This window comes from Mus caroli, chromosome 3 (assembly GCF_900094665.2).
Source record: "Mus caroli chromosome 3, CAROLI_EIJ_v1.1, whole genome shotgun sequence".
NCBI lineage: Eukaryota > Metazoa > Chordata > Mammalia > Rodentia > Muridae > Mus > Mus caroli.
In genome coordinates this window covers 126,863,906-126,884,112 of record NC_034572.1, presented here as the reverse complement: position 1 = coordinate 126,884,112, position 20,207 = coordinate 126,863,906, and the positions used below count along the sequence as shown (strand labels likewise).

Below are 20,207 nucleotides of genomic sequence, written 5' to 3'. Positions count from 1 at the left end.
TCTGTAGTTCTTACTATAGGAGGTTACATTTAACTGTCCACTGTACCAGGTATGGTCTGCTAACCATTGATGAGTAATTTTGTACTCTTCCTCTTCCCTTCTTTCTTTCTTTCTTTCTTTCTTTCTCTCTCTCTCTCTCTCTCTCTCTCTCTCTCTCTCTCTCTCTCTCTCTCCCTCTTTTTTCTTTTTTTCTTTTTTCTTTTTTTTGACAGTTGGTTAGGTTCCCACTCTATAGCTGGGCAATAAAAGAGGAATTGCAATTGGTAAATTTGATCCAGATATGAAAAATATGCATATGCACATATTGGCTCCAATTGACCCTTGTTCCGTTTTGGGTGGGTGGGGCTGTTTGGGTGGATTGTTGATGCACACAGGTATATCGGAGATCGAGTGAGGAGGAGAAACTACTGTGTTTGGTACGAGTGCGACCTAACCACACGTGTGAGACTGCGGTGATGGTAATTGCCATCATGTTGTGGGACGGAATCCCAAAGCTGCTCGCGTCAGAACTCTACTCAGAACTTACAGATATCCTGGGCAAGTGTGGCATATGCACCAACCGTCGCTGTTCTCAGAATGAAACGTAAGTGGGTTTAGACCTTTCCCGTTCTCCAGATGGACTTGAATTTGTATATTGATAAAGCGGGGGCCACGCGTTTATTTCATAGTCAGGACAGTGAATGATTATTAAGGTCCACTTCGACCATAGGGAGTCATGTTCCGGAGCCATTTCTGGTAAGATCTAGGTGGCTTTGGTTTTACCATTTCTATTCTAGTTCTTTGCCAACTTGGACACTCCATATTAATGTGGCTACCATTTTAGTAAGATACCATTTTGGGATTTGGGTCATTGACTTTTTTTTTAAGATTTATTCATTTATCTTATGTATATGAGTACACTGTAGCTGTACAAATGGTTGTGAGCCATCATGTGGTTGCTGGGAATTGAATTCAGGACTTCTGCTCACTGTGGCCCTGCTTGCTCGGCCCAAAGATTTATTATTATATCTAAGTACACTGTTGCTGTCTTCAGATGCATCAGAAGAGATCTCATTATGGATGGTTGTAAGCCACCATGTGGTTGCTGGGATTTGAACTCAGGTCCTTCGGAAGAGCAGTCAGTGCTCTTAAGCAGTGAGCCATTTCACCAGCCCTGATCAATAACTTTTAATCTGTCATTTCAAGATTCATAAAAGTTCTGTAGAAATTGAAATTGTTGTTCCATTTATTCTAATTATTCCTGTAGGTCACACTTGCTTCCCTTTTCACTGCTGCTCCATACGTTATTGCTGGGTAGTTAGTACATACCCGTTACTGTTTGTTGGGTTAACTTTCTCCACTTTGCAGGAAGAAAATGCCATCACCACCCAGGTTCGTTTTATTCCTCTACTGTGAATTCCTGCATGACGTTAGCACACGAAGGTTCTCCTGACACATTTTCTCACAGTTGGTCTAAAAATAATTAACAGTTTGTACTTTTAAAATCTACCTAACCACTAACCACACAGATTCATTTCCTGGGATCACAAAGAATCATGGCCACGTTCACCAGTCTCATTGCTAATCATATGTGCTCCTTAGTTTCTCAGTTTTGGTTGTATTATACAGGTATCCATAACTCCCATTTGAAACTGATTTGCTTTTGACAAATTTGATCAAAAAAAAAAAAAAACCCCAAACCAAAAATTCATGATCTATTCTTCAGTTCACTTACTGATTAATTCAAATGGCTCATTCACTTCCTAACCTATGACTTGTAAACTTCTGATGACCTGTTTTAGCTGTGAAGACTCTTCAGATTATCAGTTTATCTTGTTCATTCTGCTAAAGGTGTGTGTATGTACATTTAAAAGTGAAGGCACATTGACACACTTTGCTGAAGAATTCACTTTTCTTACCATAGAGTCTCAGGGCAGGCTTCAGATTCTAAAGTGCTAGTGAACTAGGAAAATAACTTAGGGAAGCACAAACATGCTTGTTGTTACATTATGCCTATAAGCTAGGAAATAAAACAGATGTCCACTACTAACTAATAGATGGATAAAGAAAAACAGGATGCATCCATAACATTTTGAACCTGAGTAAAGTGAAATTATTTTCAGGAAAATGAATGGAACTAAAGATGATCATGTTAAATAAACTAAGCCACAATCTAAACGATACTAAGTGTGGGATAGCTATAGAGTGACAGTTCTTTTTAGATTCTATTTGAGGAGCATCCACACTGACTTTTCCAGCAGTGGCATAAGTTCACATTCTGGACTGTAGTGTATATATACATATATGCTCCTCTTTGCCCACATCATCAACAGCATTGCTTTCATTTGTTTCCTTAAGTCATTTTGACTCGAGTGATATATAATCTTAAAGCAGTACTAATGTCTATTTCCCTGGTGCTTAACACATTCAAATAATTGTTGGTCATTTATTTCCTGTCCCTTCAGTTCACTAGCCTATTTATTGACTGGATAATTTGAGCTTTTTTTTTTTTTTAATTGAGTTTCTGTAGTTCTTTAAATATCTTACATTGGTCCCTATAGATATATTTGCTAAAGACTTTCCCCCACATAAGATTTCTAGGGCCATGAAATCTTCGTTGTTACTACCTCATGACTGTCAACTTGACAAGATCTAGACTCAGGTTGGACATATTCCTGGGCATGCCTCTGAGGGGCTTTCTATACCTAGGGTTAGTTGAGGTGGGTTGACTGACTATAATGTGTGTAGCACCTCTGGAGATGAGAGCTGGAGGGGGACTTGTCCCTTGTCTCTCCACTTGTGTCCATAGTGTGCGGTGATAGGGATCTCCTTCTACTGCGTGTGGATTATTCAGGCATTATGTCTCAAATTTGTAACTTGATATCTTTATTCAAAGTCAGCTGGCTGTAACTCTGGTTTATTCCTAGATCCTCTTATTCTAAAGTACCATGATGGTTTGTTACTATGGCTCTGTAGTATAATTTGAAATTAGTTATGATACAGCCATGCTCTCTTCTGTTTAGGATTATTAGCTACTTTACTTGGGATTTTTCTAGGGGTGTAAAGAATGTAATTAGAAATTTGATTGCTTTGAATCTATAGATTCATTTCATCAACACAACCATTATATAATACTGCCTAAGTCAATGCCCAAATACTTCTCATTGTGGAGGTCGTTTACCTCTTTGGTTAGTTTTATGCATTTCTATTTGGTAATAGTGTGGGAATGTTCTTGCTAAGTTGAGGAAATTTCATTGTCATGAAATTTTTATTTATTTTTGTGAATCTCTCTGAGTGTGTTCATGCTAGTGCCCACAGGACACCCCTGGAACTGGACCTAGAGGCAATTATGAGCTAACGATGTGGGTGCTGGGGAGTAAATTTGAACATGCTATCTGCAAAATCTTCTTTTGCAGGTTGATTTTTGTATTCTGGAGTTTGCTGAAAAGACTGAGCATTGAAGGGTAGTGGTAAAAAATAATCTTGCCCCACTTTTGATGTGCAAGGAATTGGTCACCATTTAGTATATGTTTACTGGCTTCATCACAGACCCTTATGTCAACAGGTTCTTTCCATTCCTAGTTTCTTTAGCACTTCTTGTGGAGGAATGTTCATGTCTGTTTGAGAATTATTTCATTTGTGTGTTGAGCCAAGTTGGAAACCAACTCTAACAGAATGTATGATCTTAATGTGTTCTTAAATATGATTTGCAAGATTTTGTTCATCTGTGTTCATCAAGGGAACTAGATCAATAGTTTGGTTATCTTTATTGGCTAGGTGTCAGGGTAATTTGTAGAACATTTGGTAGTTTTTTTCCCCTTATCAGAATGTGTATATAATATTACACTTATAAATAATTCACCAAGTATATATTAACTGATCATCACAATAATAATAAGACAGTTTAGAACACAATGAAGATGAGTGAGAAAATTGGGCTGGCCAAACAATGAATGAAGTTTTCTTTGACACACATTACACAATGACATGAACTCTAGGTACACTCAGTCAACATTTGAAAGATAGAAATTAGTCCTACCTCTGTAAGACATGCAAATGGCTCAGTAGCACACAATGGCTATTGTCAGAGACTATTTCTAATGCCTGTGTTCTCTCAGTAGAAACTGTTGTTGTCAGGGTGAGAATCCAGAGACCTGTGGTGCCTCCTTTTCTTTTGGTTGTTCTTGGAGCATGTACTATAATGGATGTAAGTTTGCCAGAAGCAAGAAACCAAGGAAATTTAGGCTACATGGAGCTGAGCCAAAAGAGGTTGGTTTGTTTCCTAATCTATAACCTGTTTTTCATACAGAATCAATGAGCATAATGACCTGTCATTCTCAAGAAGGAATTTCATCTCAGATGAACCTACATATTCTGGCTAACCCCTAAACATAGAATATTTTATAAATTTATCATGAATATATATATAGCAGCACAAATTATTCCGACCTGTGAGCAGTAAGCTAAGGTTTCTATACACCATGACCAAAATCAACTTGGGAAGAAAGGGGCTTATTTTGCCTTAAAGCTTGTAGTTCATACAGGGAGGTCAGTGTAGGAACTTGGAGGCACAGAACTATTTCAGAGGGGCTATGTACTGTCTTGGTTTGTTCCCTGTTGCTTGATAGAGCCATTTATAGTACCCTGGACTACCAGCCCAGGGGTGGCGCTGCCCTCAGTGAGCTGGGCCCTCCTATATCAACCAACAATCAGGAATATGAGCCACAGGCTCCCCTACATGGTGGCATTTTGAAATGGTTGGCTGTATCAAGTTGCCACAACTAGCCAGCACATAGGCCTTTATAGAATACCCATGCCAAGAGTAAATTAAGTTGACTAGGCTAGCCTGGACTAAAGAGTGAGGCTCTGTGTAAAGAAAAGTCTATAATATGGGCAATAGACCATGTTTATGTCATTCTGATTTCTCAATGTAATTTCACACTGATGTATAACATTTAGGCTCCCTTTTTAACATTCCATTTCATAGAGTATTTGGACAAATTTGCCAGTACCAAATAAGAAATATTTGCATATTAAAACTTATCCTGCTTGAAAGATCTATGATACTACTGGGAATTACTATGGCAATGAATCATGTTGCAAACAAGGGCAAAGACAGTGTGGATTTAGGGCCTGGAGAGATGGCTCAGTGGTTAAGAGCTCTGTGACTGGTCTTCCAGAGGACCTGAGATCAATTCCCAGCACCCACATGGCAGCTCACAACTGTCCGGTAACTTCAGTTCCAGGGGATCTGACACTCAGACACATGCAAGTAAACTACCGATACATATCAATAAATATTGGGTTTTTTTTTAAAGGAAAGAATACTTTATTGGAGACATGGCTTCTGCTCAAAGTGGCATAATTCTTTGCCCCAGGCATCAGAAAGGGACATCAGAAAACTAAAAAGTTAAGATTTGTGATATTCACTTTCAAGTTTAAATTATGGAACTCATGCTTATACTATTTCTAATATCTCGAAATTTAAGTTACTGCAGTATATATGTATTCATGCAACTAAAACAGGTTGATATTTTAGTATACATATTCAGTTCAAATAAACGAACACTGATTTCTCACTTAAAACCATCAAACTTTTTATCTTTTAAAATAAAGATTCTCTGGCAGATAATACTTTTAAGATTGTAGGATTTAATTAAGAGCTGAATGATCAAAAATTAAATTGAATCTAAAGTGCTAAAATCCACACATTGTTATTAACTTTGATATATTCATCTGAAAGGGAAATGTTATCTTTAATATTAAAGTTATAATATTAAATATAAATTATGCAAGTAAGCAAGATTTTTCTTTTCGTTTTCTTTTTTTCTTTCTTTCTTTCTTTCTTTTCTTTTTTTTTTTTTCTGAGACAGGGTTTCTCTGTGTAGCACTGGACCAGGCTGGCCTCAAACTTGGAAATCCTCCTGCCTCCGCCTCCCAAGTGCTGGGATTAAAGGTGTGCGCCACCACTGCCCTGCAAGATTTTTCTTAAGCGGGCCTGCTGCACAGCCAACTCTACCTACCTACTAAAGTTTGCATCTCTGGATTCGTGTGTCATGCATTTCTGTGTGCATTCACACATGCGTACGCGCATCTTCCTTTATCCCTTTTTGAGAAGAAGCCTCTCATTGAACTCAAGGCTGTTTTGACTAGAGTGGTTATCAGAGAAGCCCCAGCTTTCCTTATGCTCTGACCACCCCAGCACTGTTATGGGTCCCCATCTTTTACTTGAGTACTCAGGTTCCACCTTAGCCCCCTGTGCTTGCACATGCAGGGGCCCTGGAGCCCAGAAGTCACCTGGAACTGAGTTACTGAGCTGGCGAGCCACCCAGCATAAATGAGAAGAAACAAGTCTTGGTCCACTAGAAGAGCAGCAATTGCTAACTGAGCTTTATCTCCCAGCCTCCCAAGATTGTTCAACAGTAGCAATTTGAAATTAGATGGTGTCAGTGGGAATTTAGGTCATGCCACTTTAGAAGCCTATCGGAAACATTTCTTTGTGAGCATGGGGTAGTAGGGATGTAACAGTGTTTCCGTTTTTTTAAACAAACTGCTCAGCATTGAATGTAGTTAGTCCAGAGAATTTTATCCACACTTAAAATGTCCAGTAAGTTCTATAGAGACTTCATTTAAACTTAGGAAGTGCTTAGAAGTAGTCAGATTTAGTAGTTCATCTTCCTTACCGAACATTTGAATAGTGAGAGGGAAAAGTGTTTCCATGAGCCAGCTGGCTTGTTCACCACTCCACCCCCAGTGGAGGCTTGTGTTTACAAATTGTCAGTTGTCTGCATGCAAAGTAGAGACCATCATACCCAGATCCAAATAGATGATAGCACATGGTAGATAGCACATACAAATTCATGTTAGAGCTGTTCTTTTGTTTTTTAAACAAAGATTTAGGTATTTCCTACAATAAGAAAAACATTATACTTGGGAATAATTTAGACTGTGTCATGTCTCAATGCACGTACACATTTATATAACCATGTTTAATTTAGAATTTAATTTGTTGAATCATTTTTGTACAGGAAGAGAGACTAGGTTCTCATTTGCAAAACCTGGCTACTGTCATTGCTCCAATATACAAGAAGCTTGCACCCAATGCATACAATAATCAGGTAAGTGAGCTTTTTATTGTCAAACGCCATTACTGGTGACCTGGCCAGTCCAAAACTTTTTTTGTTTTTTCAAGACAGGGTTTCTCTGAGTAGTATTAGCCTTGACTGTCCTGGATATGGACTGGCCTCCACTCCCAAATTCCAGGGTCAAAGGTGTGCACTGCCAGCTCCCAACCCCAAAACTATTTTTGAAGGAGTGACTTCTTTTATTTATTTATTTATTTATTTATTTATCTTATTAGATATTTATTTCATTTACATTTCCAATGCTATCCCAAAAGTCCCCCGCCCACTCCCCACCACTCCCACTTCTTGGCCCTGGCGTTCCCCTGTACTGAGGCAGATAAAGTTTGTACTACCAATGGGCCTCTCTTTGCACTGATGGCCAACTAGGCCATCTTCTGCTACATATGCAGCTAGAGACAAGAGCTCTGGGGGGTACTGGGTAGTTCATATTGTTCCACCTATAGGGTTGCAGATCCCTTTAGCTCCTTGGGTACTTTCTCTAGCTCCTCCATTGGGGGCCCTGTGATCCATCCAATAGCTGACTGTGAGCATCCACTTCTGTGTTTGCTAGGCCCTGGCATAGTCTCACAAGAGACAGCTATATCAGGGTCCTTTCAGCAAAATCTTGCTAGTGTATGAAATGGTGTCAGCGTTTGGAAGCTGATTATGGGATGGATCCCCGGATATGGCAGTCTCTAGATGGTCCATCCTTTCGTCTCAGCTCCAAGAGTGACTTCTTTTTTAGCCTTTATAAAGCCACTTCTCTTTTTCATGTATGGGACAGCCTCCCTGCATTTGTATGAATGTACTGCACGGTAAGGGCCTTGAGTCCCCTAGACCTGGAATTATAGACAGCTGTAAACCAATATTTGGGTTAGTGTCTCTGCAAAAGCCAAATGCTCTTTACTTAGGTGTTTCTCCAGCTGCACTCTTATTCTTTGTTTTCTTAATCGTTAGAACTACTTGAATTGTTTCTATTGTACGAATTTCGCTGTTAAAAGCGCACACGTTTGATTTTCCGCCTTAAAGAAATTAAATCTTAATGATGGTTTATCTAATTTATGTCCACGTGAAGATTTTATTCAATATGTTTAAATCATGTTACCCTGATTTTTACAGGACTACCCTGATTTTTACAGGACTACCCTGATTTTTACAGGACTATCTATACAGTTGTTTTATTACACATGGGTCCAGGTGTCAAGTTATTGTTAGACTTTGTCCATGAAGAAAGAAAAAAAGTAAACAAAGAAAACAAAACCTGTATTTGCTGATTTTGCAAGGTCAAGGCTCACTAGTTAGCTATATGAGATCAGTCTCAAAGATTAACGCCCCCCCCCCCGCCCCCACAACAATCACCCTGTGTGCTTGAGCAAAAGCCTGTTATAACTACAGGTATCAAGAGATCAATATGTCTTCTATGTGTTTAAAAACAAAAGAAAGTGTTAAAAAAAAAAAGCAGCTGTCACATACGGAACAGGGTGCACGTGAGATGTGAGGAAGGATGAGGTGGGTGGAATCTTATTTTAAAAGTAGATTCTGGATCATAACTAATCAGAAAAGCCATCTACACAGATTTTCTCCCATCCCATGTATTCTCCTTTTACTTGGGTTGTTTCCTTGAGCATGTAGAAGACTTTAAATGTATTGTAATCCTCATTTGTCTGTGTGGTAGGTCTGACCAAAGCAGGAGGGAAAACACCAGAGACTGGCAGAAACTTTAGGGGAGTAATGGGTATATAGACCTGATTTGTTTATAGCAGTGGTTACATGGGTGTTCACATAGATCAAAGTAAGGATGCCTTCCATCAGTGCTACTTAACATGTGTTCATGGGCAGGTCATATTTAGGAGTATTTGCTACAATAACAATTGTGCATGTGCACACACGCACACACACACATTTCACTAATGTGTAGTTGGGGCATAAATTTGAAAGAGAGCAGGAAGGGTTATAAGCGAGGGTTTGGAGGGAGGAAAGGGGAAATGTGGGACCTGGCAGTGCTAGATTGCTTACCTTACTACACTGATTAGCCTTGGGTTTGAAATCTGACACCACACAAACAGTTTTCCTCAGTAATAGTGTGCTCTATTTTTGGTCATTCCATTATGTTCTAGATATAAAGTGCAAAATTCTAAAGAACTTTCCCATTGACACACATCTATCTCTCAGGTTGAATTTGAACACCAAGCTCCAGACTGCTGTTTGGGTCTGAAGGAAGGCCGGCCATTCTCAGGGGTCACTGCATGTTTGGACTTTTCTGCTCATGCCCACAGAGACCAGCAGAACATGCCAAATGGCAGTACAGTGGTAAGTGGCACCCCATGATCCTAGCAGCATCTGCCACTGAAAAGCACAAACTGTACAGTGCTTGGCACAGAGCATTGTGCTTTCAGCAGGGGCCACCAGGCCGTGTGTTTTCATGGATGGATTATGTTCCTGTGACCTTCCTAGGTGCTACTAGCCCTCTCATAACTAAGTGGCACATTAGCAGAAATGCTGACAACCACACAAGAATTTGGGTGTTCTTAGTACTAATCTAAATGGTGTCTATTGTTATTTCAAAGTGCTTGTCAAGAAAATAATGTGGGTCTGGAGAAGACTTGAGTTCCATCCCCAGTACCCAGAGCTCACCACCACCTGTAACTCCAGCTCTAGGGACATTCCTGATTTCTGCAGTCATGCTAATTCACGTTCAATAAACATCCATACACTTAATTAAAAATCTTTAAAAAGAAAAATCAAAATTCAGCTGGGAAAGTGGCTCAGCCAGGAAGACACTTACCTTCAAGCTAAAGAACTGAATCGCCTATACCTATACCCAGTGCTGTAGCAGGCATCATTAATCACTCAACATTGGGAAAGGGACACAGGGATCTCTGAGGCTTGCTATCCAGCCATCCAGCAAGATCGGTGTCCTTCAGGCTCCCTGAGATACCCTGTCCCCAAAAGGAAGGTAGAAAGTAATTGACACTTCCTGTCATTCATTTGTGACTTATGTACAAGCAGACCACAAGAGCTCATGCCTACATACCACGGTAGCACGATGGATTAATACAGCCTCCATTCTAAACATGGACTCTGAGGTATATTAGCTACCTGCCATAGTTTGAAGTTAGATCCAGGAAAATAAGCTACTCGTGACCCTAGTCAGCCCTGTCTGAGGCTGTAGTATAATCACAATAGTGCAGCCGTGTAGACTGTTCTTCATCCTATAAAGTGATGGCAATGAGCAATGAGCCTGCCTTTGGATGATCCCAGGGGCTACAAGGCAGGATGGAAAGGCACTCAGGTGGGAATTGAATGCTGGTGTATTTGCAAAGGAAGCATTCAGAGACATGAATTTGGGAACCAGTTCTTCACATTAGACATTTAGAAACCACTCTTTCCCTTCAGGGATTTCTCCCACTCCTTGTTATGTATGTCCTTTAAGTTTTATTTTCTCCACTTACCAATTATCAATTAATATGATTATAGTTAAGATCAGAGAGCTACCTTAAGCAAAAGAGGATGCATGAAGATATGCATGACGTACATTCAACTGGCATCTTGTTTTTTGTTTTTTGTTTTTTTTGAGTATAGCAAGTTTTTTACACATGGAGAGTTAGGAGTCAGGTCTGAGGGACATAGAGCTGTGTGTCCTGTTGTCATCCTTCCCCATCCCATTGCATGTGCTAGTAGAAGAGGGCTGTAGCATCTTTTGAAAGACATGCATCTGCCATGTGTTACAGAGAGCAGGCAAGTGCTTCATTTCATTTGGAAGAAGCACAGCTCTAGAAGTCCATGAAAATAGCCAATTCTATTCTTGAAAAGTATAAAAAAAGGGAGATGGTCTTTTTCTCTATTTCCTCCATTTGTACATTGTCCTCCGTTAAAACAGGCAGATCTGGTTTTAATAATATGCATGTCCCTCATCCAACACGCATGTGCATACTGGTAGGGAGGCCCATGCACACACTTTCTTTCTGGACCTACAACTGAGCTTGGAACGTCTCACATCCGCCTCAGGTGGTCACCCTCAATAGAGAAGACAATCGAGAAGTCGGAGCTAAGCCTGAGGATGAGCAGTTCCACGTGCTGCCTATGTACATCATCGCCCCTGAGGATGAGTTTGGGAGTACGGAAGGTCAGGAGGAGAAGATGCGGATGGGGTCCATTGAGGTTCTGCAGTCGTTTCGGAGGAGAAGAATCATAAGGATAGGAGAGGTGCCCAAGACTTGCAAGAAGAAAGCGGAGACCAAGAAAAAAGCAGCTCGAAAGCTTTCTTCTCTGGAGAACTGCTCTAGTAGGAGGGAAAAGGAAAAGTCTTCCTCACGTACAAAGCTGATGGAAAATGCAAGCCATATGAAACAGACGACAGGTAAGCTGTGTGACACTTGAGGCTGAGTGCGCTTGCTGGGAAGTTCTAGCAATCATGGTCTGACTAGTCTACCGTAATGCTCCCTCGAGTGTTGAGGGTATGCTGGGGTCGTCAGAGTTGGGGAAACATCCAACGCATACTAGAGATCGAGGTGGTTCTGTGTGTAACAAATAACCCGCCAAAAGTAATGTGAATCATGGCGTAATACCTCACCAAGCATCAGGAGGGGAGCACTGGACACAGATGCAGTAGACCAGTAGGGGGATTTCAAGAAACTATGAAAGTGAACCCTCTCAGAATGCAAAGAACAAGACTGACTAGGAATTAAAACAGTGCTATACTGAACTAAGTTTGCGGGATAAAGGGTGAGCTGAGTAGTCTTTCACGGACAGGTTGGATCTCGCTAGGTAATGTTCCCCACTCATCAAAGTCTGCCGTAGTCCTAATGGAGGAGCACTGGGCACCATAAATAACTCTCGCTGTATGTCTATAATTAGAGATACTAACAAGAAATCCAGTGCTTAGAAAGTATACTGGCTTGATGTTCTGTAAATTTATTTCACCTACAGATTTGCTTAAGCAGTCCTCTTTGCTCTGAGAGGTAAAAATCCCCTCCTTGCTGGTTTCCGTTATAACACTGTTCATTGCCCAGAACCTGCCCCTGCAGGTCCATTTTACCAGTTCATGCTTCCCAAGGGGAACATTCATTCCCACAAGGTGCTCTCTACATGCAGTCGTGGAAATGTCCTTCCCGGGAAGTGTCCTCTTTAGGTATAGATAAATGTCATTCCAGTTTTGACAAGTCCTGCCATGTGCCAGGCCATTAAGAAGTAAAGTAAAATAAACTGTTCCCTTCCTTCAGGAATAGTAGGGTTGGAAGGGGCAACATTATAGTAGAGTCTTTGTTATCAAACTAGGTTGGCATTGAACTAAGCAGAGGTAGATAGGTAGGGTGGGCAGAGGCATGTTGAATGACTCTGGGGTGAGGGTGGGGTAACACACATTACCAGCATGCACTATTAAAAGTTTGGCATGTTTCTTCTATGGCTTCAGACACAAAATTATGGGTGACAATGCTCAAAGCCCTCACTTTCCTTTGTCCTTGTTTGCAGGGCTTGTCTATGCTCTCGCATATATTAAGTATCTCCATTCTTAGATGTATTTGTACCTGCTCTTTCCTACCCTCTCCATAGCACAACTGCAGCTTTCGGGGCCAGTCATCCAGCAGCCACCAACACTCCAGAAGCACCTTCAGCAAGGGCAGAGGCCACAGCAGCCGCAGCCACAGCCACCTCAGCCACAGCCACAGCCACAGTCACAGCATATCATGCCCGGTAACTCTCAGTCTGTTGGTTCTCATTGTTCTGGATCCACCAGTGTCTACACGAGACAGCCTACTCCACACAGTCCTTATCCCAGCTCAGCACACACCTCAGATATTTATGGAGATACCAACCATGTGAACTTTTACCCCACTTCATCTCATGCCTCGGGTTCATATTTGAATCCTTCTAATTACATGAACCCCTACCTTGGGCTTTTGAATCAGAATAACCAATATTCACCTTTTCCATACAATGGGAGTGTGTCAGTGGACAATGGTTCCCCTTTCTTAGGTTCTTATTCCCCCCAGGCTCAGTCCAGAGGTCTGCATAGATATCCAAACCAGGACCATCTCACCAATCAAAACTTACCACCCATCCACACACTTCACCAACAGAGGCTTGAGGACAGTCCCTCTAAGTACTTAAGTTATGGAAACCAAAATATGCAGAGAGATGCCTTCACTAACTCTACCCTAAAACCAAATGTACACCACCTAGCAACGTTTTCTCCTTACCCCACCCCCAAGATGGATAGTCATTTCATGGGAGCTGCCTCCAGATCACCATACAGCCACCCACACACTGACTACAAAACCAGTGAACATCATCTACCCTCTCACACGATCTACAGCTACACGGCAGCAGCTTCTTCGGGCTCAGTGAGCAGTTCCAGCCACGCCTTCCACAACAAGGAGAATGACAACATAGCCAATGGGCTCTCAAGAGTGCTTCCAGGGTTTAATCATGATAGAACTGCTTCTGCTCAAGAACTATTATACAGTCTGACTGGCAGCAGTCAAGAGAAGCAGCCTGGGGTGTCAGGCCAGGATGCAGCTGCTGTGGAGGAAATTGAGTATTGGTCAGATAGTGAGCACAACTTTCAGGACCCTTGCATTGGAGGGGTGGCTATAGCTCCAACTCATGGGTCAATTCTCATTGAGTGTGCAAAGTGTGAGGTTCATGCCACAACCAAATTAAATGATCCCGACCGCAATCACCCCACCAGGATCTCACTTGTACTCTATAGGCATAAGAACTTGTTTCTACCAAAACATTGTTTGGCTCTCTGGGAAGCCAAAATGGCTGAGAAGGCCCGGAAAGAGGAAGAGTGTGGAAAGAATGGATCAGAGTCTGAGAAAAATCATGAGCCCACAGGGCCACAAGAACCCAGTTACCTGCGTTTCATCCAGTCTCTTGCTGAGAACACAGGGTCTATGACTACAGACTCTACCGTGACTACATCACCATATGCTTTCACTCAGGTCACAGGGCCTTACAACACATTTGTATGACGCTGGCCATTAGGCCAGACCACCAAGGACAACCTGTGAGCAGTATGTCTTTCATGGCATGGGCCGTAGGAACAGGTCACAGCATCTGTGACAAATGCAGTGTGTGTTTGTGTGTATGTTTATTCGGGGGGGGGTGTCAGCTCACCAGCAAAATAGTTTATTTTACCATTATATTTAATCTCTCCCGTGGTCCATGGTGGCATTCCGGAAGAGCATCCTATGCAAGGGCACAGTGGGGAGGAAGCGCTGGACATTTGTCTTGAAAACCACTGGTTCTCTTATTGGCTGAGGTCATGCATGTGCCATGCCCCTCAGCGTGCTACACGTGACTGCTTCTAGTACTCAGCGTGTGTAACCATGGGACACAGCGCTGTAGTAGAGCAGTTGCAGGAATCATCTGGTGCTGACGTATGATGTACTGAAGAAATACTGGAACTATGACTTTTTAACATGCAGGTTTTTTTACTGTAATCTTAATAACTTATTTATCAAAGTAGCTACAGAAAGCTTAAGTGAATAATGGCAAAACACTGAATCTGTTTGGGTGTTAACATTAAATGGTGCTACAAATGGTGTTTTTAATAGCTGAAAAATCAATGCCTTCTATCATCCAGCCAGTGTGGTCAAGGGCCCTGGAGGAACTGGGGTACCTCTGATTTTACATTTCTATCTTAATTAATTATTCAGCTTAGTTTTTAAAATGTGGACATTTCAAAGGCCTCTGGATTGTAGTTATCCACCGATGTCCTTGTAGGACTATAATGAATACATATGTACACTTAACACATGTGTACTGAAATATTTTAAGTTGTGTCTTAGAAAAGCACTTTGCCTACCTAAGCTTTGGTAACTTGGGCAATGCTAAGGTACTAAAACATAAAAACAAAACAAAACAAAAGTTTACTTTCATTTAGGATTAAAAGTGTTTTTTTTTTGTTTTGTTTTGTTTTAAGGAAACATTTGCTTTGCTCTTAGCCACTATCGGCTGATGAGCAATATCAGGCCTGTTACAATCCAAACCGAAGCTGAATGGATATGCTAGTCCACAGAAAACAAAAAACAGTTTTTGGTGCTCACCTTACATGCTATCCTGTAAAACGGTGGTAGGGCAAGCTAATCCCTCCTGTGTATACAGCTTAAGAACTTCTGTTAACTGCAGGTGTCTGTAGCCCCGTGCTACAGACAGAGCAAAGCTTGCCCACTTACGGCCATGTTGTCCCACACACAGACCTGTATGTTCTTCAGGACAGCAGGCTGCCTTTGTGTTCATTACATGCTTTGTGGTGTCATTTCTTAGCTAAGTGTTATACATACCAGGAAGATTGAGTGGACTGAAACCCGCAGAAGATGAGGAGACATGGTTAAGTCCATAGGACTCTACTGGTTACAGAGCAACCAACAAAAACCGAAAGACAATAGGCAGCTGGTTTATGGTGATTTTAAAGATTAATTTGTATTAAAAGGTAAAAAAGAGTTGTATAGTAAATTAAATTGTAAAACAAAACCTTTTTTAATGCAATGCTTTAGTATTTTAGTACTGTAAAAAATTAAATATATACATGTGTATATATATATTATATATATATATAATATATGAGATTGAAGAAAAATTCACATCATGATGGTGCTACCCAGATTGCTCCACATAGATCTTAATGTGAGCTAAGAATCCATTCAAAGTTGGAGTGGTGTTCCTACTTGTCGTCATACCTCAACACTAGCTAGGCAATGGGATACTGAACTAACAGTGGAGGCTTAGAGCATTGTAGACCACCATTTTTCTTTTTTTTTTAAAAAAAAATCTTTGTATTAAGACATACCATTTTTAAATACTTGATTTCTTAGCAAGTATAACTTGAATCTCAAACTTTTTTTTTTCTAAAAATTCAGGGATATTTCAGCTCATTCTCCTTATGCCAACATGTCATCTGTTTGTGTAAAGTTGTCGGTTAATATATTCTCTTTCAGAGGATTGGAATCCCTCGTATTTTGCTTGTACATGTACTGATAACTGAAAACTAATTTTATAAATTTTGTCACCTTTCAATTGTAAATTTTGGAGAGTTGGCGTTCAGCAGAGTAAAAAGTGTAAAATAGGAAGCCCTGAGCTGGCAGAGGGAGATGGGGGGGTACAAGACATCGCCGGTAATGGCTTCTGATCTAGTGACTAGGACAGCTTTGGACTGCAGCTGGACAGTCCTAGGAGCTGGTGGTGTGCTGTGCAATAGGACTCTTGTTACATTGTGGCCTAAATACAGTGTTGCTTACTAGCTTTGCAAATAGCTTTGAGACCTTTGTCACATTTGTCACTAAAAGCTTTCAGAATGTCTGCCTTCACACACACACACACCAAAAAAAAAAAAAAAACCCACAAGGTTAACGGTTTCCACACCATGATGTTGAGTCCACATAAGGTTCCTGCAAGGTGTGCTTGGCAATTTTTTTTTTTTTTGAGCCAGCCATCCCTAAGGAATATTTGCTTTACATGTCACCCACTGTCATTTGTCAAACTGCTGGCCAACAGGAGCAGTAAGTGTGGTTTGAGAGGATGGGTGGTGTAGGGAGGAAGGCAGTGACATCCCACCTCTGTCCATTAGATCAAGTGGGAGGCAGATCTGTGATTTGCTTCTATAGGAACAGCTTGACTACATAGCCATACTTGATACAAGTGCTTCTGCTTGGTGTCAACATTACTTGAATGAATTTTTCATCTTGATTGACGCACAGTGATGTATAGTTCACTTTACAAGGTAGTGTGGTTAACTGGTTAGGGATTCTCTTTTGCAGTTTGACACTAAGGTAATGAACTTCTGTGTGCATTTTTCTATGCTTTATTTTTTTAATGTAGCTTACTTCCTGAGATGTTGGCTTTGTTTATACAATCTGAGGGTGGTTATAAATACTGTAAGTATTGTAATGTTATGAATGCAGTTTATTTTAAAGCTGTTTATTATATCATTCCTGATAACGCCATGTGAGTGTTTTTAATAAAATTTATATTTATTTAATGCACTCAAGTATTATGTTGCAGAGGTTTTTGTTCCATAATTGAGGTAAAATGGAATGGAGCGATTTTGTTGTTTTACAAGATACTTTTTGCATAGTTCTTAAACATGGTTACCTAAATCTAAATTTCCCAGTCAGATCTACTCACCATGCCATCTCCTCACTTTCAACCTAATTCCTCTTGTACATAACCAGGAAGGGCCATCATTTTAGCTTGTGCCTATTCTCTGACCCTGTTTTGAGTCTGTAATCTTAGCCTGTTCGTGTTCCTCTTTCTGCCTATCAGAGGCTTCCATAAGTGTTTGCGGGAAAGATTGCCCTAGCAGTACCAGACATACCTGTCCCGTGTAACTTTGGGGAGCTTGAAACAGAACTGCCCCAACTCCATACAAGGTCTCAGCATTCACGCCATGCCAGGCTGCAACTCTGCTGAAACTCTATCCATAGGGCATAGTTAAACAACCTAACATTACCCAGAATGGAGGGCATTTGGTTGGTTTGTTTTGTTCGAGACTATCATTTTGTTTTGTTCAAGGCTATCATTGTGTAGCCTTGGCTCTCCTGCCACTCCAGACCTGGCAGTCCTCATCTCTGACTCCCAAGTGCATCATGCGGATAATAAAGGAGTTTCCTCTTCCATATTTTTCTATTGGTCTAGGGCCAAATTTGATTCTAGTGACAGAAGCGTGGGCCAGGCACCTAGTAACTTTGCACTCAGTGACAGATGTGTCTAGAACTGTTCCAGGCCAGCCTTGCCATGAACGGCAGCCTGTCACTGTTTTAGAAGCTGTGGCTCGATGACTTTTTAAACTTGAGTCCTCAGGACACATAATTTTCATGACCCATCATCTGCCTGAACATCTACAAATTCACTGTCCACTCTCGAGGTCATCGAGCAGTCAAAGATGAGGACCCTCCAAAGCTTCTCCTGCTAGCTCCCTCTCCACCATCATCCCACCAAACTTCAGAGGCAGGGTGTGTTGGCACACTACGAAAGGAGCTAGAGGCACCTGCTGTTGAGCCTTGATTGAATAGACAGCTGGAAATGACAGAGAACAGCACTCACCGAGCTTTGTTGGCCCTTTACCTTTTTCTTAGATCTGCCAAGAGCAAACCTGCACACAGCTGCCCTTCTACTCTAGAACTTACTGCTTCCCTGGGCCATGAGTGGCTTTAAAATCCAACAGTGCTCACATGGGATAATTCTGTGTTAGCTTTAACTCCTGCCTACGAACCACAATGCATGAGAAATGACTTGATTGAATAAGCTGCCTTCCCCTCACGTCCCCGAGAACTTAAGTTGGTGGTGGTGGTGGTGGGTTAAAAGCCATCTGGTGGTGAGTATTCCATCAAAGACAGCTTTGGGAGCATCTCTTTCTCCCCAGAATTAAGATGAGAACTAAGCCTGTTCGTGAAACATTTGCTTCCTGACTTCTATCACACATCTGGAGGTGGGGGGAGGGGGTTCATGTGCTCCCTGCGTACACCCCTCCCTTCCTCCAGGAGAAAATGAACACAAAGGATACTTAGAAAGGAATTAACTGCAATTTATATTACTCCAGTTTTAGCAGTGTGCTTCAGAACCAAGGTTCTTTGTGAATACACTTTAGGCCACCTGTCTAAATACCGCTCTCAGCAGGTAATTTCTCACAGGTTTCTCTGGTTGTCTGCACCAGGCTTTTCATCCAAAGGAGCTGCTCTTCCTAACATATTCACGCCATGACTGCTCTCTACAGTTTCCCTTTCTGCTACTTCTATGATGCTTAATCTACTCAATCTGATATTTTACTCTCTAATCAGTGTTAATTGGAGCTGAAGTGAGAATTCTGTTTAGGTATTGGGGAAAATAATGGTGACAGAAAAGTACCTTGCTTTCCCCCTCTGGATGAAGGTAAAAAAAGAATCACAGGATTGAGGATTCATAGGCAAGCAAGTTGCCTGATCCCTTGCTTGGATCTTTTGCATGGGAGAAATTTGAGCTAACGTGCTGCTCTCACCCTTCTCATGGTAGCCATTTGTTTGAGACCGGATTTTATCTATGTAATCCTGGCTGTCTTGAAGCTCAATATGTAGGCTAGATGAGCCTCAAACTTGAAGGTCTTCCTGCCTCTTCTTCCCCAGTGTTGGGATTAAAGGCATGTGCCACCATCCCCAACCACAGTGGCTTTAAACCATTTCTATGTGTATAGACATTTTGCCTGAGTGTGTATGTGTGATGGGAGGTAGGGGGATGCATGCACCAGGGTTGTGTCTCGTGCCTACAGAGGACATCATGCCCTGGTCCTGAAGATTATAGATGTCTATGAGCCGTCATGTGATACTGAGAACAGAATCACACTCGGCAAGAACAGTAAATGCCTTAGACCACTGAGACAGCTTTCCAGTCCCACAGAGGTCTTGTGATTGGAGCTTTAATGCTAATGACAACACCGGGCTTTGGACTTAGCCTGACAGCTTCTGAACTTTGGAAGATCAACACACTGCATGCTGCCCATCATAGCTATGGTGAGAATCAGGTAGGAATGTGAACATTTAAGTAAAGCATTTGTAAGCCTTGTGAAGACATTGAATCCGTTGCTCTGTCCTTTGCCTCATGCTAGAATATTCCTTCTAGTGACTCTGGCTTCAGAGCTCGGCTCAGTGGACGGGACCCTAACTCCCTGCTTACATATTATCCTTGGAGTGACAGGTGGCCTCCATGGGCTCTTGTGTTTGACCGATTGCTTTCCAATGAATGAAACTAATTCAGAAGCATATGAATCTTCCATGTCCAAAGAAGGTGAAGAGAACATCTTTGTATGGTTCTGACTGTGGTCCCACTTCTAGGAGGCCATTGTCAATAAAGTACAGAAAGAAATATTATGGTTCAAGTTACCACCTGTCTGTGTAGTTTCTGCTACCACCACCACTCACCCACCCCCCCCCCCCCCAGTCCTGTTTTGAATACGCTTGTTGCTGATCTAGGAATGAGTGCCACAGAGGGGTGCAAACTCCTGCTATTGGAACACAAGTGACTGGCAGAATAAGCACTTCAGGCTGGCCACGCTGTGCTACACACATTGCGTTCCATAACATGCCTGCTGCACTACAAGTGTTCCCAGAGGCAGTGGTCCCCTTCTGT

At 41.6% G+C, this 20,207-nt stretch overlaps 1 protein-coding gene across 5 annotated transcripts in view; it reads left to right on the top strand.

Annotated features, from left to right (window-relative positions):
• Tet2 (tet methylcytosine dioxygenase 2) overlaps positions 1–17,311 on the top strand; it is an 81,635-nt gene extending 64,324 nt beyond the window's left edge. For 2 of the 5 annotated variants that reach the window (XM_029475012.1, XM_029475013.1), the window contains 7 exons: positions 375–583; positions 1,348–1,371; positions 4,098–4,248; positions 7,008–7,097; positions 9,276–9,413; positions 11,112–11,463; positions 12,657–17,311. In XM_029475012.1, coding sequence (XP_029330872.1) covers positions 375–583; positions 1,348–1,371; positions 4,098–4,248; positions 7,008–7,097; positions 9,276–9,413; positions 11,112–11,463; positions 12,657–14,080 — 2,388 coding nt within the window. In that variant the 3' untranslated portion in view covers positions 14,081–17,311. Of the gene's footprint in view, positions 1–374; positions 584–1,347; positions 1,887–4,097; positions 4,249–7,007; positions 7,098–9,275; positions 9,414–11,111; positions 11,464–12,656 lie in introns of those variants that run through there. The other 3 variants (XM_021158820.2, XM_029475014.1, XM_029475015.1) reach the window with 3 other exon arrangements.
• Positions 17,312–20,207: the final 2,896 nt, after the last annotated feature.